The 21,500-nt window shown below is 38.5% G+C and overlaps 1 protein-coding gene across 1 annotated transcript in view; it reads right to left on the reverse strand.

Annotated features, from left to right (window-relative positions):
- The window catches only part of UBE2Q2 (ubiquitin conjugating enzyme E2 Q2), a 54,311-nt gene that overhangs the window by 5,358 nt on the left and 27,453 nt on the right, over positions 1-21,500 (reverse strand). The window contains exons 5-11 of the mRNA XM_026068379.1: positions 20,631-20,687; positions 18,511-18,651; positions 10,061-10,145; positions 4,775-4,835; positions 2,595-2,685; positions 2,222-2,280; positions 548-596 (exon numbers count right to left, since the gene is read on the reverse strand). Coding sequence (XP_025924164.1) covers positions 548-596; positions 2,222-2,280; positions 2,595-2,685; positions 4,775-4,835; positions 10,061-10,145; positions 18,511-18,651; positions 20,631-20,687 — 543 coding nt within the window. The remainder of the gene's footprint in view (positions 1-547; positions 597-2,221; positions 2,281-2,594; positions 2,686-4,774; positions 4,836-10,060; positions 10,146-18,510; positions 18,652-20,630; positions 20,688-21,500) is intronic.

The raw sequence follows: 21,500 nt of genomic DNA on the forward strand, positions 1-21,500 counted from the left end.
AAAAAAAAAAAAAAAAAAAAAAAACAAAAAAAAAAAACCAACAACAACAACAACAAAAAAAAAAACACTGTCTACTACTCAGAAGTTACCTACGCCTACAATCTCTTACATTCCACACTTCTCCAGGACTGACTGCAGTAGCAGCAGCTTCTGGAAAAGAAAACAATGTCTTGCTCCTCAAAACTCAAAGAAAGTCTCTTCTACACTGGCTTCCTTTCAGAGTTGATGTGCTCTTACTTCTTGCCTCTTCCTCAAACCTCTTGTAACTCATTCAAGGCAGAAAAGATGAAAATCTTGTACAAATTCAGCAATGCAAATTTTGTGGGACTAAGGTGTATTACACCATGCTTCCTCTGGAAGTACGTGATTTAATCCATGCAGGGATTCTTAAATTCAGGGGGAAATACTTATTTCCGTTATTTTAGAGCATGCTTTGTTATTATTTGGATAACAGCTACAACTATCAAGTGTCTTTTTACTAAAGCAGTGCACCTTTCATGATCACTCCTGGCACTCCAGTAACAAGAGGAAGAGAGTCTGCATTCACCTGTTTAGTAAGAAGTTCCATGCATAATGCACCTCCACCTAGAACGTACCTAGAAATAAATGTGGAAAGTTAATTACATTTGTTTAAAATCATCAGTTAGTAAAAAGATGAGATTGTTCACAGCACTTCAGGCTCTCACACTTTAGTTTCTCAAATTTTTTGCTCAAAGCTGAAATGCTCTTTAAAGAGTAATATATTGTAACTTGTTAGCCATATGTATTTCTGCAGAGCAGATTAGCATTGTGAGACAAGAGAAACTAATTTGCTTTGTTAACTACAAGAAAAGCTTAGTGAAAAATCAGCGACTTAGCTAGTCTGCACAATTGTTTATACAACTGTACACAGACTTTGGGGAAGGAACACTGCTTTTTATGGCTTCACTGTGGACATAGTACCGGCGTGTAGTTGTAAAATAACCCCACTTCTGGGAAGGAATTTACCACAATTCCAATCAGTTCGGATGTTTATATATCAAAGATACGGACAAACAAGATAAAGCAGATTGTCTTCACTTGATCTTTCCATATAAACCATTTTCTAATTTCAGTAACGTTTCATCATGCATTGCGTTTTTTAAGGACTCAGTCAGCGCACGTAGGTATCACAAGACCTGAACTGAGGGGACAAAGTTCACCACTCCAAAAATGTAGTTTCTGACAGTCAAGGCATATAACCAATGTAGAACTGTGCACACCATTCACAGGGGAACCATCGCTAACACCCAAAGCTCCTATACCATTCTTTCTTTTCCAGCAGAATTGTACAAAAAAGTTCAAGTAGAACGAAACCAGAATCTTAAATATGGTCTTCCCAGTGTCTGGCACTGCTTGTTTACTTCTTTGGTAGCAGTAACTATCATGAATACTATTTAACTTTTTCTTGAATGAAAAAAATGAATAGCAATTAAAACCAAATTAGAATCAGCACCAGCTATCACAGGCTGCATTTTCAAACATACAAGTATGATAATTCCTTGTCAGCAGGAGGTACATGAAAGCCTTGGAAGGTGAATTTAATCTTCTCTCCATAGACATATACAAGGTTCCCTATCAGAGACAGCACTTCAACCCCATTGCAGATAACAGTTTTGGAGTGTGGCATCTTAAATTCAGTACTTATGCATTAGCGCTTGAGAAGTTTTAGACAAAAGCCTTATTGCAGTGTTACCAGCAAAAGTTAAGACTATTCAGCAAGTTTAAGGCAATGCAGGATCAAGACCCCTTCAAAGCTCCAATTAAAAAAAAAAACCCAAAAAACAAACAAAAAAACCCAAAAAAAACCAAAAAAACAAAAAACCCACCTCATTATCCTGAACAACAGAAGAAGTAATGCTGATGTTAACCATCCACAAAGGCCAGTTCTTAAACTCTAAAGTAGTCAGTCTTTCAAAGCTGGACACAAACTAAGCAATTCACAGAGAAATTGCATCCAGCAGGAATATGCCTCCACCCGTTTGCCCACTAGGAGCATATACTGCTTGAGAAGCAAGTCTCCATGTCACACTGAGCCTTTTACCAAACTCGAGCTCTGCAGCAGCTCATGACTACATATTTACGGGAAATTTCTTAAAGACTACTAGTAGTCACCAAAGGTCACCTGCAAACCAAGTGAATCAATCTCAGTTGTAACATTTTCACCACAAAGCAAAATTTCTGTAAAACAACTCAGACTTACCCTCCTGTGAGCACAGGAGATACCACTCGCACAAAGGGAGGATCAAAAGGGAAGTTATCCTGGAAAGGATAAACACAGGTTAAGAACTATACTGTAGCACTGCTTTCCTAGCCAGGAGATATTTCAAAAGGCTTATTTGGCAGATAAGATTTAAAGCAATAACATTTTTCAGTTCTGTAGAAATCAGTTTTCCACAGTACTGGCTCAAAAGCCATCTTCGGAATACTTTAATGCTACATTGAAAGCTGCATTTTTATTTTAATTTTAAGTTCCACCTTCATCTTTCTCAAATAACAGCTGAGGGTCATTTCAGTCATTTTCTACAGCAAGCTAGGAATGTTTTATCCCTGCATTTCTTCCAATAGCCACATACCTTAAAAGAGAAGTTGAGTAAGATGTATTCTACACCTTCTTTTTCTTTTAAGACCTGAAGATCACTATGCAATGGGCTGTCAGGATCAACCCTGTAAAAGAAGCAGGGAAAGATCCTGGATGAAGTTAACTTCAGTTTCTGTAAAGCAGTAATTACTCTTAGAGAGCTTCTTTATATATTTGTAGTTTCAGCAAATTGCAGAAAATTAATGCTCACATTACAAGGTAAACACTCTGCTGCAAAATCAGCATGAAAGTTTGCTGCAAAACACTGTATTCCCACCACTATCAAATGGGTTTTGAACATTGTTGGGGGGGAAAAAAAAGAAAAAAAGAAAAAGACATACTTATTTGAAAACAGTAATTTTATTCTCTTCAGTTTGCTGGAAGTGCATCCCAAGAAGGGAGAAAAAAGATTTTAACAGGAAGACTGAAATGATCTAATTTTCAGCATACAGGTAGTAAATCCTTTATAGGGTATGTGCTCACAGTTCTGTATTAGCTGTTAAAAATAATCTGCATCTGCAGAAGTACTACAGCCACAGCTCTTGCTCTCAGCAGAATTTCAGCAATTGATTGTTATAAAATGTTGATGGCAAGCAGCCTGGACATTAACTCAGATGCTACGGGGCTGATCCCACCCAGGCACCAATACCCCAGCGGCTTTTGAAAGAGACTAGTCAAACACTGCCTGCAGCAAGCTCAAAGCAGATCTTAAAGGGACTGGTGGCTATTAAATCCAATCCCCTACTACAGGTAGGGCCACAGACTTACTAGATCCCATTTCAGAACTACTTGGGCAGTTTGTCCCCATCCTGCAAATGGGAAGCTATTCCAGAAAGTATTTCCCGATACTTGCAAACCTACTATTTCCAACCAAAGCTTATACCAGGCCAGTTCAGAGTTGCTTGTTCTAGTAACAGTACTATCCCTTAGGCCAAAGGCTCTTTTCTTCTTGACATTTACCCCCTTGTCTGCATACAGTTCATTCACTTTAGACACTTTGCTGGGATAAAAAAAGATCTTTTCTTCTCTCAGTCATTCTGGAAGCCACTTGCTCCATCTACTTTGTTTTCTCTTTCTTGAAGGTAGATGATCAGAACTGTCCACAGCACTTAAGTGAGGTTTCAAAGCACTGCACAGTAGTTTGAACACTGTTACACAAGTGCAGGATGGACAAGGTCTCCTCTGATAAGGCACAGATCTCTTTCTGCCATAGCATCATTCCTGTCGGTTTGAGCCTCAAAGTGTTCATACGCCTGCCATTACGCTAAGAAGGAAATAAAACTGTTTGACTACACCACTAACTGCTGAAATACAACTCCTACTGCTGAGACAAGGCAACAGTTCCTACAGACAGGTCAACTACTGTGCTGAAACAGCTTCTGTCCTTAGGCACATGCACTATGACTCATCTGAACTGCTGAAGTTCTCCCATCTCTCTGCAYCTTTTAAAGAATAGATGCAACCAGCCAGCCCAGTTAGGTAGGTTTTTCTTTCCTACAGGTTACATTGTTTGACGATGCTATATTATCCTGTTAGCAGGAATAACTTCAATAGAACAACTCTAGAAATAAAGTAAAAAGGTGTACACTATGACCAAAAGGTAAGAGCTCCCATTTTCTCCTAAATTGGTTTGTAGCATCAGCCAGTACACACAGGGAGAAGCAGTGTGTAACAGAAGGTGAACAAGTTCAGAACTTTGTTACACCTAAAACAAGAAAAGTTTCAATCGCGCATGCCYGTTGAACTGCAGAACTGAAGAAATAGTGCCACTAAGACAATTCTGTTCCTTCTTGTACCTTGAATGAAGCTTGTATTCTCTTGAAATTAAAAACAACCCCCCCCCCCAAACTACACAAACCAAACAAACTAAAACCACTGAGACAAAAGTCCTAGACAGGGAATTTCATCATTAGAGGTTTTGTATTTCGGAGCAGTTTTGGAAGGAGATTTGTACAGTAATAAAAGCTACAGCGATACACACTGACTTGGCTGTGCAAAGGGGTTATTTTTTGCCCTCTCTATTACTAGAACTCAATCTCTGTATGCATCTGATACCAGAACAGTAGCCACACACTGTATTTTATATGCTCTGGCTAGAGATTCTCACTTAATGGAATCTCTGCAGCAATATAAAAATAGATTCTTCGGGACATCAAAAGAGTTTAAAAAACTTACTTTAAAAGCTTAACGTGCCACTCATACAAGCTGTCATTTACCAGTTCCACTGAATAAATCCCTGTGGAAAATATCAGACAGAATTAGTTACACACTGAATTTTTAAAAAGGCAGAATTTAGCACAAACTTATTCTTTTCTTTTAAACACAAATACTGTCAGTGGACATAAACAATAGATAAGATACTGATATTGAGGCTGCATCCTTCCTCCAACAGCAGAAGTACTTCTGAGCAACTGCAGGGAAGAACCTCTGGCTCCCCCCGCCCCCCCAAAAAAGTACATACTTTCACTCCTGTAAAAAAAAATTCCACATGAATCACTTTGGCTCCTAGCCATTCCTCCCCTTCAGTTCCCATCACACTTTCCATATCTATAGCTCCAACTTGGTTCGGACTCAGTCTATTTGATACCCAGTGCATGACCCACGTACCTAAAAAAACACTTAACACACAGTCCAAGTATATTATTATATTATATATTATAGTATATTATATTTCACAGGTTGCATTCAGTGTTTGCAGACCCAGACAGGACATGGGACAGGACATGGGACAGGGTAGGGAGTGGAAACCCAATAAAGAAGAAGATATTGCGGTGGATGAAGAACATTCCCAACAGCAGACCAAAGCAGCCAGAGAACATTAAAGATACAATCCAAGGACAGCTGTCCCTGGAAGCCAGTCAGTGATGGTCAGTGATCAATTTGCTTTGAAGCTGTTAAACACTATGCACTGCGCTCAAAGGGAARGGGAAGGACGAACAGTTCTCTGCCATTTTTCTTGGACATGCAATCTTGCTCTCTGCAGAAGTTGACAAAGCAGCCCAGGAAAAAGCAGATCTTTAACCATAAGACAAGATTTAGAAAGAGTGGTATCAGCGATAGGCAGAAATCTAACCTCTCCCTCACACACTATTCATGCACATACACTAAACAGCTGTGATTATCCTTGCTACCTGGGCTAGTCTTCAGCATATTTGTTGCTGAAGAGATTATAAGCAAGTTGGAAGAGACTAGGGTTTCTGGAGGCTACAAACCAATAGACTGCACAGGCACCAAAATCTCCAAGGAATTACAGCATTTTTAAGGTATTCTAGAATAATAAAACTCATCTTGCAATTCCAACTTTTAAGTATTGGTACTTGTAGTACAGATGACATTTCAAGCTGTCCAGATGCCTTTATTTCTAAAACAGTACAAAACTCAGCAACCAAGGTAAAGAAAACATGCTGTGTCTCTTTACCAGAGTGCTATGGACAAGTGGGTACTGCAGCCAAGATCACGATTTCAAATGTTTCCCTCTAACCCTAGGACAATCAAGGAGGCTGGAAAACCTACTCACTGTGCTCTCAGTGTCCCATTTTAATCAGCAGCTAGTTCAGAGACRCCACACATTTGTTTGAGGATAAACAGAAGGAGCTATTGAGGCCTTTTTTCAATTCCCTAGATCCAAGGGCTACTTCCTGATTTGCCCTTAATATAAGCGGAAAACAAGTATAAAATTTCAATTTGCACAGCTCTGATGTAACAAAAGAGCTGGCACTCGCAGCTCCGCTCTCTGGCAACTCAAATTCATGAGGAGTCTGTTCCTCTGTTGCATTTAGGATATTTTCTTCCACCTACATCCAGAAGGTGGAAGACCAGAAGGAGCAGCCTATTAGTATTATGGCATTGGCACCTATCACAAGTATAAAAYACATGTTACAGATTACAAAACACATTTCAGTAAGGATTCTGACAATATCCTAAATACCACGAGATCCAGAGAGATCTTCGGAGAGACGTACACAGTTCAGGACTGGCTAGAATGCAACCTTAACAGAACAGTAAGAGATTTAATCAACATTGCAACCACCCTGGTTTTGAGTTAGGTGGCATTTAATATCCTCATCAAGAGCAGCAGCACCAGGGTTTTTCAGTGTTTTGATACAGAGGCTTTTTAACAGCACTATCAAGGGTTTTTTTGTTTTGTTTTTTTTTCTTTTAGCCAAGAGGTGTTATTTGGAACCAGCGCAGATGCATTCTCCTTGATTTATGCAATAAGGGAAGAGTTACTGTCATGAAGAATTTATCTGATTAATGTTTATATACTTTCTCATAGCTCTGTAAGGAGGGGAAAGAAATCAAGGTAGCTCCCCCMCACACACTTAACAGAGGTTCCCCCACCTCAGGGGAGAGGCGGCCCACAGAGGTGATGAAGTGGAAGCAAGCACATCGAACCAGGATGCAAGCAAAAAAAACTGAGATGAAAAGGGAGGAAGCCCTCACACAACAGAAGCAACCTCAACTTTACTACAACTAGAAATAAATCTTAAATAGTTTTTGAATAAAAGCAATGAGCTGATGTACCCTACTCATTATTAATCACATCTGTCTGTCGATGTTGGGAGTCCATACACATGAACTACAGAGCTACTAAAGATACGAACAGAAAGATATTTAAATATTCCCAAATTATTTTCTCCCCTACTCCCTGCCTCTCCCCCACCCCCCAAAAGGTATGTTAAGATCTTTGAATTCTTCCATATAAACTAATTAAACCTCCAATCTCATATTTGGAAACAAGACACCTCTTCAGTTTGGACAACTTGTGATTCCTATTATCAAAATAAACTAACAAAATTCTATCTAATTTAATACAGAGTATTTTCTTAATTTGCTGCAACATTTTTCACTTATGTTGGCTCAGGAAAGAAGGGTTTTCTGTTTAATGGTAGTTCTTCACCTAGATCTTCCAGGTAGATAAGCAAGCTTCCTGTTGACAAAAAGTTTGCAGTCATCTTTTGCTTTTGATTAAAGTCCAAAAGTACTATTTCAACCACTGAAGGAACTTCAGCTCCAAAACAGATACTATCTTGAACATACATCCATAGTCAGAGTTCTGATGGTGTGTTACAAGCTACTTTTTAAAAAACAGTTGAATAAAGAAGGATTTTTTTTAAATGGAGTATTACTACAAGTATCATTTATTTCAAAAAAGTGATTTTTACGCAACCAAAAGGCAGCCTTAAATTTGCTGTTTTACAGTGTTAAATAACCTCTCAGTTTTACAATGATTCCTTAGCATGTTAACATTAAGAAAATGAATTATTGGAAAACTAGACCATGGATGAAGAGTGCTATGAATCTAGGTATGCTTTATAACAGCATTATTACTTACAAAATTTGATAAATGGATCAAGTAGGATGGTGATCTGGCTTTGAAACATCTGTTTTACACTGTCAGCTTCCATCTCAGTTAGATATCTCCAGCTTATCCAGGGAAGCAAATACTCTTATTGGGCATTCATTTATAAATTGAGATTTGCAGTACAGGAGTTACACAACTCCAGGCGAACAAGACAGCTCCTTGATTAGGACAGACTGACATAACAAGATGTTCTCACTTTGTTCCCCAGGACTGCTAGGAAAATGACATGGGATTATACTGTGCGTTAGAATAAAGACTACATCTATAGAAGTTAAGTGATTCAAAACACCACACAAGCTGTTTGAAGGACCCATCACCCTGGTATTCTGTCATTCTGGAAAGCTTTGGTAGTTTCTTGGAGTACAGAACTCTTTACTGGTGACTGCATTGACACTTTTTAGAGATCCACATGAGGCTTCCAGCTGTACTCTTTTTAGATACTCTTGATACACGAAATAATAAGTTACTACATTCTCTCTTTAATATCTCAACTTTCTTTACAGTTTAGCAAGATTTACTTTTCTTCATCATTTAGACAGCGATCTTTCCTACCTCAGAGGTTTAGTCTTTCGCAGCTATGAACGAGCTTATGTATTTATCTAAAGTTACTTATCTAAAGCCAAGGGGWGGAATCACTGAGCAACCCAAATCCTCACCTAAAACTATCCATATTATAGGTGCTCCTGGTTGTACCTCCAGCAGTATCACTATCTGAATGAACACCACACAACTTTTCATAGTCAAACAGATTTGTTACACCCAATCCTTGGTCTAACCAAGGAAAGTGAACCCTCACAACCACACATGGGTAGTAAAGCATCCTTCATGACTTGATGCAGTTCTATTTCTAGGCTCTTCCCAGCTCCACTAATCCATTCTTTACCAGACAGATAGCAGATTAGGACATACTAGCAAGCACTCAGTTGTGATAAAACCTAGAAGTAGGCTACACTAGATCAACACTAGGTTAATCAAGTTTATATTTCAGACATTTTACCACTATCCACAATACTTCAGCACACACAGTCATTTACCTCAGAGGTAAATACGATAAATCAGAATAGGAGCCTGTTGTCTCCTCAACTCTATCCTTTTACACACAAATGAAAACGCCATAGCCCACAAACAAGATTTAAGCCCACCAGAAACAAACTAGAAGCGCAGTTCAGAAAAGCACAAGATACCAGATTGAAGTTTAGACTGATTTTCTAACCAGTTCACCTGTTCCCATCCCGACCTGCATCAGGAAGTTCTCACCTCTGGCTGCAGTGCTGGAGTAGGTGCTTGGGCTGGCCTACAAGAATACAACTTGCACGAAACCGATGCAAACTTCTACTTGTTATACAGTAATACCCAGACAAATCAACATGCCGAATCCTTTTTTGAGATGGTTTAGACAGAGCCACTGTATGGAGCAAATAAACCAACCAGCTAATCAAGACAACCTCATTAAGCTAACCAATAAAAGGCAGTAAGTGCTTGCTATTCAAACAAAAACAAGTTTAACAGAAAAGCTTATTCTCTCGCCATTGCTTATTTTCTCTTGCTGTTTGTATCCAAGGAATATACGGAGCTCGGGATCAGACTAGCATTATCACAAAAGAATAAAGTGACAGCAGTATACTTAAGGTTAAGTCTTGCTTAATGATAGCAAAGCCTCCTACTGTTGAACACAAATCCCTCTGCAGCAAATGTGTTCTTTGCAAGCAGTACTACCCACCGGTACAGCCTCAAAGGTTTTGCCCTATATACCTGGAGAAGTGAATTCAAGTAGTTCTGAAAACTCAAGAACTCCCACAGGAGTCATCTAAGGCTGCTAGTAGTCATCTACCCCAAGAGCATTCTCATGGTTACACCAATCCTGTTAATTTTGGTGTGAAGCTTCACATAACAAGAGGAAAAACATTTTAGAGGAAATGTATCCTGGCTTGCTTTTTTTTCCACAAATACACTATTTCATTTAGTGAGACATGTATACACACACACACACACACACTATGCACACACAACTACAGAACACAGAAGGATTAGCAGAGAATATTTACCAAGATAATTCTTTTAAACTATATTGAGAAGGAATATTTGAAGCATTTTACCTGTTTTATAACTCTGTGATCTATATATATCCCTGAGTTCTTTCATAAGTCGATCTGAAGCCTGAACTGACCCAGAGACTGCACCCTGAAACAAACAAACAAGACTTTGAATAAGTGAAAATATTTACATCATGCAGCTTTATTTGCATTGCAAGATTACAGTACCTTGAAGGTATTAATAATACATTAATTTCTATATTGGTGTTAGATTTTTGAGAAATCCTATGTCCTAGTAAGTGAAGAATAGTGAAAAGAATCAAGACAGCTTCAATAGCAGCAGATTAGCATACACTACAATATAGTATAGGTGATTTAAACTTTTAATTAAGCTACAATGAAAGAAGTATTTTTCTGTAAATGAGTTCACAATCTCTTTGGCTTGCTAACTTCAAGTTGGATCCACAATGTATCTCTAATAGAGAAATACTTCCTTTCAGCTTCTGCTTTTATGCACTGGAAGAAAGACTTACAGTAATCCTAAGAACAAGCTTCTGCACCTAAGATTATACTGTTTTCTTACAAGTATACTCTCATTTGGTTATGAAACAAGGTGTAAGAGCTAGGAAGTATCTGCTATAGAACATCGGCTTCTGGTGAAGTAAGACTAACCAAGCATTTCTAGAAAACAGAACAAGTAATACTTGGCTACCTATTCTTTGCAATAGGGAGAAAAAGTAACCAACACCTACACAGAGGAGTACTAAGGGAAGTAAACCTTAAAATACCAAGCTATTTTGTCATGATTTGTCATAGCTGTTGTGACTGAAACAACCAGAGAAGCAGCATCTTCCATTTAGAGCTCAGTTCTGTATTTCTTAGCATCTCAAACTGGCTGAGAAATCTGAGCATAGAATTTTGACCCTGGTATTTCAGTCTGAGGAAGTAACAGTGCTAAAGAAAAAATAATAAAGACCTTTAAGTCACATGCATAAGATAAGACTGGCCCTAAAAAATACCAGTTACTGACCAACTAACGAATGCACCAGTTATCAAGTAACTGACATCTACTCACATCAGCAACTGCTGGATTGTATTCTGCACACCTCCCCAGCAACAATTCTGTGACCTTTATTTCCATCAAGTTAAGTTACTCAATTTCTATATTTAATGTTGGCAGAGCACCTTGGTATATAAAAATTTTTAGTATCTTCTGTGCTGTAGTAATTGGAAAAAAAACTACACTCACACACTCCTGAGTGCCATTATAACTTCTGATAAACTAAAGTGGTATTTAAAAAAAAGTTAGTTTTAGCATGTCTAGACTAGCCCCAGTAGACTTCATCTGTAACAGTGCTTTCACYCCTTTTTTCAATTTATTGGCTTTCTAGGAGTTTCTAATTGGAGTGTCCACCCCTACACAGCAATATTAAACAAAGTTAGACTTGCTCCTTTAAAGAATCCACAGCCCATAGACTACAAACCATTAATCTGTGATCAAGACAGAGGATAGCTATTCTACTAAAAAGCTTAACCTAAGAAATTAAGCACAGGAGCTAAACTCACATGCTCTTAACTATCCTTGGAGGAAGTTAAAGAGGAAGCATAGGGAGATTAAATACTGTACAAGTTAGCATTAACACTATACACCACACCTTTGAAACAGTCTCCATTATGGCATGACTTTTGTATTTTAGAGTTCAAATTAAAGTGTTGTTTAGAAGAAAGTACTATTTGGATCATGCCGCAGCATGATATAGTAGAGCAGGGACTTCAGTTCTGTCTCTAATGGTACCAAAATTAAAAACATTAACTTTCAAGAACCCTCTAGATGCAAGTTATAAACTCAAAGACTGAATTCAGATACAAGTAACCGAGTATTTTTCTGGAAGAGTGGGACTTTCCTCTCCAGGAAAGATAAAGCTCTCATTTCTCTAGTTATGAGAATAACATTTACAACCACAGTTGCCTTAGAAATAAAACTGCCCAATTATGGGATATGAGAGGTATCTGTCTTGTGGGGTTGATGCCAAGAGGCAAGAATAGAATTGCATGGTCACTTGATCTGTAAACTGAAGAGTTTCAAAGAGCTGCCACCCAAGCTCCAAGATACTTTCCTATGAGGTAATCAAGTGGGCACAAAGTCTCACAAAAAGTCTCACGCAGTATGCTCAAACATGCTGCAAATGAGATGGTTCCTCAGAACAACGCAGTGGTCAGCTGGGGAAGTCCTTGCTGCAGGAGGTAAGCATTTGTGGCCAGCACTCCATTTGTGAGGGCTGCAAATACAGGCATACCTCATTTTATTRTGCTTTGCTTTATTGCACTTCGCAGATATTGTGGTTTTTACAAATTGAAGGTTTGTGGCAACCCTATGTCAAGCAAGTCTATTGGCACCATTTTTCCAACAGCATGTGCTCGCTTCCTGTCTGTCACATTTTGGTAACTCTCGCAATATTTCAAACTTTTTTGTTATTATTATATCTGTTACGGTGATCTGCAATCAGTGATCTTTGATGTTACTGCACCCATATAAGACAGCAAACCTAATCAATAAATGCTGTGTGTGTTCTGACTGCTCCACAGACCAGCTGTTCCCCCATCTCTCTCCCTTTCCTGAGGCACAACAATATTGAAATGAGGGCAATTAATAACCCTACAAGGGCCTCTAMGCATTCAAGTGAAAGGAAGAGTCACACATCTCTCACTTTAAATCAAAAGCTAGAAATGATGAAACTTAGTGAGGAAGGTGTGTTGAAAGCAGAGACAGGCTGAAAGCTAGGCCTCTTGCGCCAAGCAGGTAGCCAAGTTGTGAATGTAAAGGAAAAGCTCTTGAAGGGAATTCAAAATGCTACTCCAGTGAACATAAATAAGGCGGCAAAACAGCCTTGCTGCTGATATGGAGAAAGTTTTAGTGGTCTGGATAGAAGATCAAACCAGCCACAACATTCCCTTAAGTCAAAGCCTAATCCAGAGCAAGGCCTTAACTCTTCAATTTTCTGAAGGCTGAGAGAGGTGAGGAAGCTGCAGAAAAGTTTGAAGCTAGCAGAGGCTGGTTCATGAGGTTTAAGGAAAGAAGCCATTTCCACAACATAAAAGTGTAAGGTGAAGCAGCAAGTGCTGATGTAGAAGCTGCAGCAAGTTATCCAGAAGATCCAGCTAAGATAACTGATGAAGGTGGCTACACTAAACAGATTTTCAGTGTAAACGAACAGCCTTCTATTGGAAGAAGAGGCCATCTAGGACTTTCATAGCTAGAGAAGAGAAGTCAATGCCTGGCTTCAAAGCACAGGCTGACTCTCTTGTTAGGGGCTAATGCAGCTGGTGACTAAGTTGAAGCCAATGCTCATTTACCATTCCAAAAATCCTAGGGCCCTTAAGAATTATGCTAAATCTACTCTGCCTGTGCTTTATAAACGGAAAAAAGCCAGGATGACAGCACATCTGTTTACAACATGGTTTACCAAATATTAAGCCCACTGTTTAGACCTACTGGTCAGGAAAAAAGATTCCTTTCAAAATATTACTGCTCATTGACAATGCATCTGGTCACGCAAGAGCTCTGATGGAGATGTACAACAAGATTAATGTTTTCATGCCTGCTAACACAACATCCATGCTGCAGCCCATGGATCAAGGGGTTATTTTGACTTTCAAGTCTTATTATTTAATACATTTCATAAGGCTAGAGCTGCCACAGTGATTCCTCTGATGGATCTGGGCAAAGTAAATTGAAAACCTTCTGGAAAGGAGTCACCATTCTAGATGCCATTAAGAACATTTGTGATTCGTGGGAGGAGGTCAAAATATCAACATTAACAGGAGTTTGGAAGAAGTTGATTCCAACCCTCATGGATGACTTGGAGGGATTCAAGACTTCAGTGGAGGAAGTAACTGCAGATGTGGTGGAAACAGCAAGAGAACTAGAATTAGAAGTGSAGCCTGAAGAGGTGACTGAATTGCTGCAATCTCATGATAAAACTTTAATGGATAAGGAGTTACTCCTTATGGATGAGCAAAGAAAGTGGTTTCTTGAGATGGAATCTACTCCCAGTGAAGATGCTGTGAACATTGTTGAAATGACAACAAAGGATTTAGAATATTACATAAACTTAGTTGATAAAGCAGCGGCAGGGTTTGAGAGGATTGACTCCAGTTTTGAAAAAAGTTCTATTGTGGGTAAAATGCTATCAAACAGCATCGCATGCTACAGAGAAATCCTTCRTGAAAGGAAGAGTCAGTTGATGTGGCAAACTTCACTGCTGTCTTATTTTAAGAAATTACCACAGCCACCCCAACTTTCAGCAACCACCACCTTGATCAGTCAGCAGCCATCAACATCAAGGCAACACCCTCCATCAGCAAAAAGATTACGACTCGCTGAAGGCTCAGATGATGGTTAGCGTTTTTTAGCTATAAAGTTTAATTAAGGTATATACATTACTTTTTTTAGACATAATGCTATTGCATACTTAATAGACTACAGTATAGTGTAAAGATAACTTTTATATGCACTGGGAAACAAAAAAAATTTGCGACTCACTTTATTGCGGTGGTCTGGAACCGAACCCGCAATATCTCTGAGGTATACCTGTAAATGACATTTAACTTGGGAAGTCCCAGAGCCATACACTGTTGGGCTTGAGAAATATTTGAGACATCACTACAGGCTTGTCCTGTTCCCAGGTCTTCCCCTCTAGGATCTGCTTTTACCACTGCCAGAAGCAGGAAAACTTTTGGTCTGAGTTCATATAGGCATTACATTCTTCAGAAGCGTTTTTTTATCCTTAGATTTGTATTTTAGTGCAAACATTAAAGTTTGAGTAAAATACTTCATAGCACAGTTAAGTCATAGTTTTCTTAGTTGTTTAAGAATTGAGCTTCTGCATTCACAAGTCACTAAGACATAACTAAACATGTAGAAAACTTACACAGTCGCACATGCTGTGGTGATATCTACCGCACTAAGTCTCCAGAGATCTGGAAACGGCTTGATGTTTTTCAGTCTCAGGTTTTTACACTTCCAGCTTTCTCCTTTTCGGGCATTCTCTTTTGCTCCTTCCACCCACCAAAACCACAGCCATGGTCTGCTCCTTAAATGAGTTATCTTAAGGTAGAAGGTGTAGCTCACTAAAGACTGATGTAGTTTTAAATCCAAATACTGGATACTGTCATCTATCAGATGAGACAAATGCTTCACACCTCAAAACACCACAGTAATTCACCTCACTCAAGTTTTTCAACAATTCAGCTGCACATCCAAAATTATCTGCCAAAACAAAAATAAACCCTAAACAAACAAAAAAGTCTAAAGTGACCCAAAGACAAGGAAGACAAATTACCTCTATTGTCACTTAACATTTTCAGTATTTGTGCAGAAGTGCATTCAATCCTGGAGGTTAAAATAGAATCAGAAAAACGCAAGTGACACCTTAAACTTCATAAAAAATATAAAGATGAAAGCAGAGACGTTTGGGACTCCTGAAGGAAAGTGCATAAACTCCTCAGTAGGAAATGAAAGAGCTAATAGCATTATCTAAATAAGAAAATCWTTAATCTCTAAAATGACTAAGTGAGGAGAAACCTCAGAAAAGCAAGCAGCAGCAAGTTAAATATTTGGAGCTAATGATTCAAGTTCAAAGACCTTTATTCCCAGTAAGTAAATGGTTCTATAAAGTTATTACAATGTCAAGAGGGGGATTAATTCTTGCTCCAAGTTATATATCGTACTGCAAGCCAAATTTAAGGTTATTTTCTGATGCTAGTAAGGAGAAAAGGATTAGRGATACTGACAAGGAAAACTCATTTACAAAGTTAGTAGATGCATTTTTCTTCCCCTGTAAGAAAAACCACCTAGAAATTCCTATGAGTAGGAACTTGAGCAGCAGGAAAATGTCCTCAGCCTGTTAGAGTATGCAAAAAAGGGACTGCATGCACTCCTTCCTCGTGTTTAGATCTTTAGCATGAGCAGCATCTTCAAGCCACATTTCTGCCAAGGAGAGAAAGGATGACCTACAAACAAGGGCTAAAGAACACGTAAAGACACTGAAAAGTCTCCTGGTTGCATCTGGTATCAGTCGAAGCCCTGCATTAGACTTCATATTCCCTCTTTCAACAGCAAGCATGTAAGTGGCATGGCTTTGTTTTACCTTCCTCTGCTGAGGAAACAAAGTATACCACAGGGCTGTAATGTGCAAAAACCAGAGGACGCTTACAAACTGCATTTCAGTTTGTCAAACTCACACAGTCCTTTCAGAAAACCCACTGTCAAGGAACGGACTTAAACTTTGTTTTATCTTAGAATACTGAGCAGCCTACTGCTATAACAGAGACAGTTTTCTGCTAAGAGTCCCTTGTTTTGGCAGCATAAGGGTGCATTTAAGTGTTACTAGGTTTGTTCTTTACTGGGTCAGTAGTGCAGCCATAGCTTTCAGCACTCAGCACTCAAGTTCTAAAGAGTAAATCCTCACAAGTCCTTTGAGAAATTATTTAACCAGAGCAGCTATTTCTGGTGACCCACAAAAATACCATGGTTCCTCAGCAGTAGTTGAATACCCTGTTCCCTGTACTCAGCTGACCTTGTTTATGCATCAGCATCAACAAGAGTGTCCTGGCATGAGAAACAGCTATTATGTAAGTTGAATCTGCTGTTGTCAAACAAAAACCAGCAGTGTTCATTTCAGCTCTGCTAGATGCAGAGGGAAAAAGCAAAAGAAAAGCCAGTGTTTTCCAAGTAGGAAAGAACAGAGGGAGAGAAAATTCTGCAGTTTTAAGAGGCTTTCAACACCAAAGAACAATGTTGACATTACAAAAAGCTTGTTCAGTTCTACTGAATTTTTAGATGACAGTAAGCAGGCCATGGTTTTCAGGCTACAAAAGGTTTTATTTTGTTTAATGATTAAGAAGTATCAACCATTAGGTCTGGATTATAAATATAGAAATATATAYAATTTCAATAGGCATCTCTTCTCAAACTCTGAACAAGCATTTAAGTTAAAAAACAGTAACTTCTGTGTATGGTCAGTCAAGTCTTAAAACAATTCTATACAACAAAAGCAATTTGCTTATGCTTACCTGCTTTTAAATATTGAATTGCTGATGAGATATAGCTTTTTTGAAGGGGTGATCATTATTGTACACTTTTTTCAAACAATCTAATAAATAAATATGGAATTCATACTCCAATTGGAGTAATCTCCTCTAGCCAGCTATCTCATTCAGCCTATTTCAGAAAAACATAAGTCTAGTTTTTTTGCGAAGTTTGCACTCAAGTTAYATTAGACCAGCACTGGGGCAGGAGGAGGAGATTTTTAGTTGAAGAACTCCAACAGAATTATTTATTTTATTCCCTTTTCAAAGCAGATGGCTACAAACTGAATCTCTTCTCCATCTTAAAGTGTTAGTAATAGAAAAAGTTTTCTGAACTAGATCAAGTTACCTAGGGCCAGCAAATCATGGCAAGAAATAGTTAAGACTGTGCTAAATTAAGGAAATGAGTTACGATAAAGAATTAGGGAAAAAGCTATCAAGAGTGCATCCACTATTAAAAGTGGACTGGCTCAGTTGCCACTGAACACTTTGAATGTATATATTTCTCATTGCAAAACAAGAGGTTTACAACAGCAATTCTCTTGAACCTAACATAATCTTTTAAATACAGTTTAGCTAAAAGGATTTATTGGAAAATCATCAAGTGTAAGAAGCAAAACTAACAAAGCTGGAGAACAAATGGAAGTCACAGGACTCAGTGTTTACAGTTGTATTTTAATACGGGAAATGAAAACAAGTGTCCCCAGGACACTGCCATACAGAAATTTCTTCTTTCTACAACTGCCTGCTAGCAGAAATACCCTGAAAACTGTGATAGCAAAGCTGCAGAGGGATGRAAGCCCCTTGCTTTATGTTTGGCAAAACAACTTCAATAATTTTGGAGTGGTGTAGATATTACTGAAAAACACTCATACATAAAAAYAGTTTTAAAGTAAAAATTCCTGGATTTACCAGATATGCTAAGTCACCTATGACTTCTAATTCTAATGCTTCTYATACTGTAGTCTCTGTATATGTGGCATTTACTATTTTAGTAAGACCTGAGCAACAAAAGTCAGGCTTACAACCTAGATGCTTTCTGCCAATTCTGCAGGGAGGACTATTGTCTGTAACACAGGTATCAGGCCGAAGACAACAAGCTAGCATTCTCCCAAGTTAGATGAATGAGTGCTTAGTTACTGTGCCTCTGTGGGATCTGGCCTGGCAACTAGCTTCCTTTGCTAGGGATTTTTGCAAAATTAGTCCAGTTACTGACAAATCTTGGCATTTTAGTTGACCTAGCAAAATTTCTCCAGAAAGAACTATTTATGTCCCATAACTTGATGCTTTTGTCCTATATATGCTGGAAGTCAGCCATAGGTTGACTTGTTTGTGTGTACAGCAATAGGTTTTATTTGCTGGAAGCCATTCCTATTTTAAGGCCAGAAGTACTGCAAAGAAAAAACACATTAACATTAACTCACATTTAAGTGATCTTGCCTTTGATTTTTTCTGATTTTTTCTAAGATTGCAAGGTTCTCCTTCTCAATGCCTTCATCCTCAGATTTCTTCCCATCAGCTGGTTCCTCCTCCTTCATATCATAGTGATCCAGATCTTCAATGTCCTACAGGATAGACAAAAATTCACTGTAAACAATTTAACTATGTTCTTTGCTCTCTCCAAGGGCATTCAGGCACAGTCATCACACTGCAAAGCATTAGGTATTAGTGACCGTTGGATGTCATTTCTACTTTGTTCTAAGTTTACTCTCTCAGTCAGCAGTATTCACTGAAGATGTAGGGAGTCTTCACAATATAGAAGAGACCCAGATTCATGACCCTTGTTCAGAAACAAGCACAACAAAACCTCTGAGACAGGATGACTGTAGTGAATTAGCCCATTAAAGTAGGTAGTAAATAGGAAGTGAAGGCATTTTGAACAGGGCTTGAGAATCCTAAAGYACACAAATTTAGGGCATCCCCAGGATGTTTGTAAAAGCAGATTTTCTTTTCCTATTAGAATCCTAGCTATAATTCTGACAAACAATTAACAACGTACCTGGGAAGGCTACAGCAACCTTCCAAGAGAGTTTAATATTCGAAAGTGCCACTCATTTTATTCAAGGTGAATATTTCGGCTGAAGATTATGTGCAGCAGTATCGGAGTTAGGATAAGAGATTCTGAGACGGGGCGATCCTATTGCAGGGGAGCACTGTGAGGTTAAAATAACTAACTGCTTTTACRGTGATGCAAGTGCTATTTACAGAGAGGAGGGAAAGATGAAAAAGGCAGCACTACAACAGCCACACCAGCAGGCCATAGGCACACAACCAGATACACTCCAGTGTGCAGAGTGCTCTACCTCACCTGGTGCTCCACTGCACCGTCTGTTTGCATGGCAGGAAAACCTGGCCATAAATGCAAATTCAAGGCTGTCTTGTACGGTATCAAACATACTACCTCGTGCATTTGACAGCCTTCTTCCCCCAACTGTAACAGGTTTTAGACAGTATTTAAAAAAAAAAAAAAMCACACTACACCCGTTTCTTAAAGTAGTGACCTAGTCCTAGGAATCCTAAACCACTTTATTTAGAAATTGGACTAGATTAAAAGCTGAAGAGATCAGTGCCACAAAGGGCTACTTGACTTACAAACAACRAAAGAATTTTTCTTCTGAAGTTATCTGAACAGAGTGTAAAAGGACACTTAAAAGTCAGCAAGCAAAAACAGTCTTGTGGCAGCATGGTGGGGAAGAGTTCACACTACTTTTACAGAAACTTTGGCTCTAATAAATGTGGCCTGGGTTAGGCCAAATATAGTCTAAGGGAAGCTGCTTTAGATTCATTCCACTGCACAGGTAACATTTAGATCTTTCCTGAAGGAAGATCTATACTCCTCCTATTCAAAAAAGTAGTTCTTCATTCTTTCTACATACTTTTTATTTATTAAAAATGTAAACCTGAAGTAGTAAGAACAGTTCTTATACAATAAAGCTATTTATAGYGGTTTAAAGAGCAAACATTTCTTGGACCTATTCTAGCATGTTGTAGAAGTAATTAAAGGGGGTGGTTCTCATACAGCAAAGAGCTCATTAAAAGGAGCACCATGTTGCCAGACACTGACATAAGCCCTGTAGTTTAGCATGTCAGCTGCAGATACCCTCTCATTTCCTTCAACATATTATAGATAAAGTTCAGCTGTTTAATAAATCAGCAAACTAATTTACTCTCAACCAGTCTGTTTCAGCCTGGGAGCCACTTTCGACTGCAAAGTCTGTTCATATGCTGCTTGAAACAGGAGTTTACAATGCAAGCCTACTGACTTGGCATAGTATTATATGTTGTTCAACTTAAACTGTGAACAGATGTCCAAGTCTCTATATCCAAGTAGCTTACATGCTGAGACCTAGGTTTAAGAAAAATATTTCACAGGTTTTGGTGGTTGAAATGAAAGGTGAGATTAAAGGTAGAAATCCAAATTTTTGGTTTTCTTTGCCATTGCAGTTTGGGGCGACTGCATTTTATACTTCGGCTTGATAATCAGCCAGCAACCACAGAGAAAAAGGACAGCATTATGATAATAAATTCTCATATATACACATACTTCACCCATATCTTCTTCTTCCTCCTCTTCTGACGTAACTTCTTCTGTTGTTCCATTCTGCAATAGAACAATTGAGGTTTCTGCACGAATTGTCTCTGCATTCCTTTCYCTCAAAAACAGGAAGTCTACTATCAAAGAGTAAGCAGTACATACAAAAGTTACATACAAAAGTTACATTTATCAAAGTCTGCAACGGACTGAAGTTTTCAATGTGAAGGATCATGCACAGATGTTTTCCTGGAATGTGACAGTGAAGAGACTTTAGCAGGAAGCTAAGATAAACAGAATGCCACAATTAAGCTCACATTAAGTTCTAAGTGGAAACTTAAAGAATCAGCTAAGGATATCCTATTTTGAGACAGCAGTGACAGAAGCAATGAACAAGTCAAGTGGGTTGTAACTCATGATAACTTATTCATGAAATCAGATCATAGCTCTGAATAGAAACCCTATTCATATTATTTGGATCTCTGAAAATTAATGGATCTTTGGCTCAACTACCTAGAAATACTGTGCAACAACTAACTTTTATAGCCATTTTTTATTAGATTATTTGATGAAATACCAAAATACATTGATTCCATTTTTCATAACTTTCCATTTCAGAATACAACTTCAAACTCAGGAAGTCTGAGCTGCAGAAATACTCAAAGATATTATGATATGCTTGTCCTCTGCTAATATTCCTCCTTTGGCAAGTAAAGGATGCCAGTGCTGCAGACAAGGCAGGGGATTAGACGGATCTTTGGTCTGACTTAAGGTGCTTTTATTTAACCTGCAAATTATCTGAGGTTTTTGGCTAAGACAGCCTTCCATGAGTTTGCTTTTGAGTTTCAGAGCGTTAAGTAAGACTCTTCAGCAAAGCTACTT

The sequence above is a fragment of the Apteryx rowi genome, unplaced genomic scaffold (assembly GCF_003343035.1).
Source record: "Apteryx rowi isolate R43461 unplaced genomic scaffold, aptRow1 scaffold_27, whole genome shotgun sequence".
In the NCBI taxonomy this organism is placed as follows: Eukaryota; Metazoa; Chordata; class Aves; order Apterygiformes; family Apterygidae; genus Apteryx; species Apteryx rowi.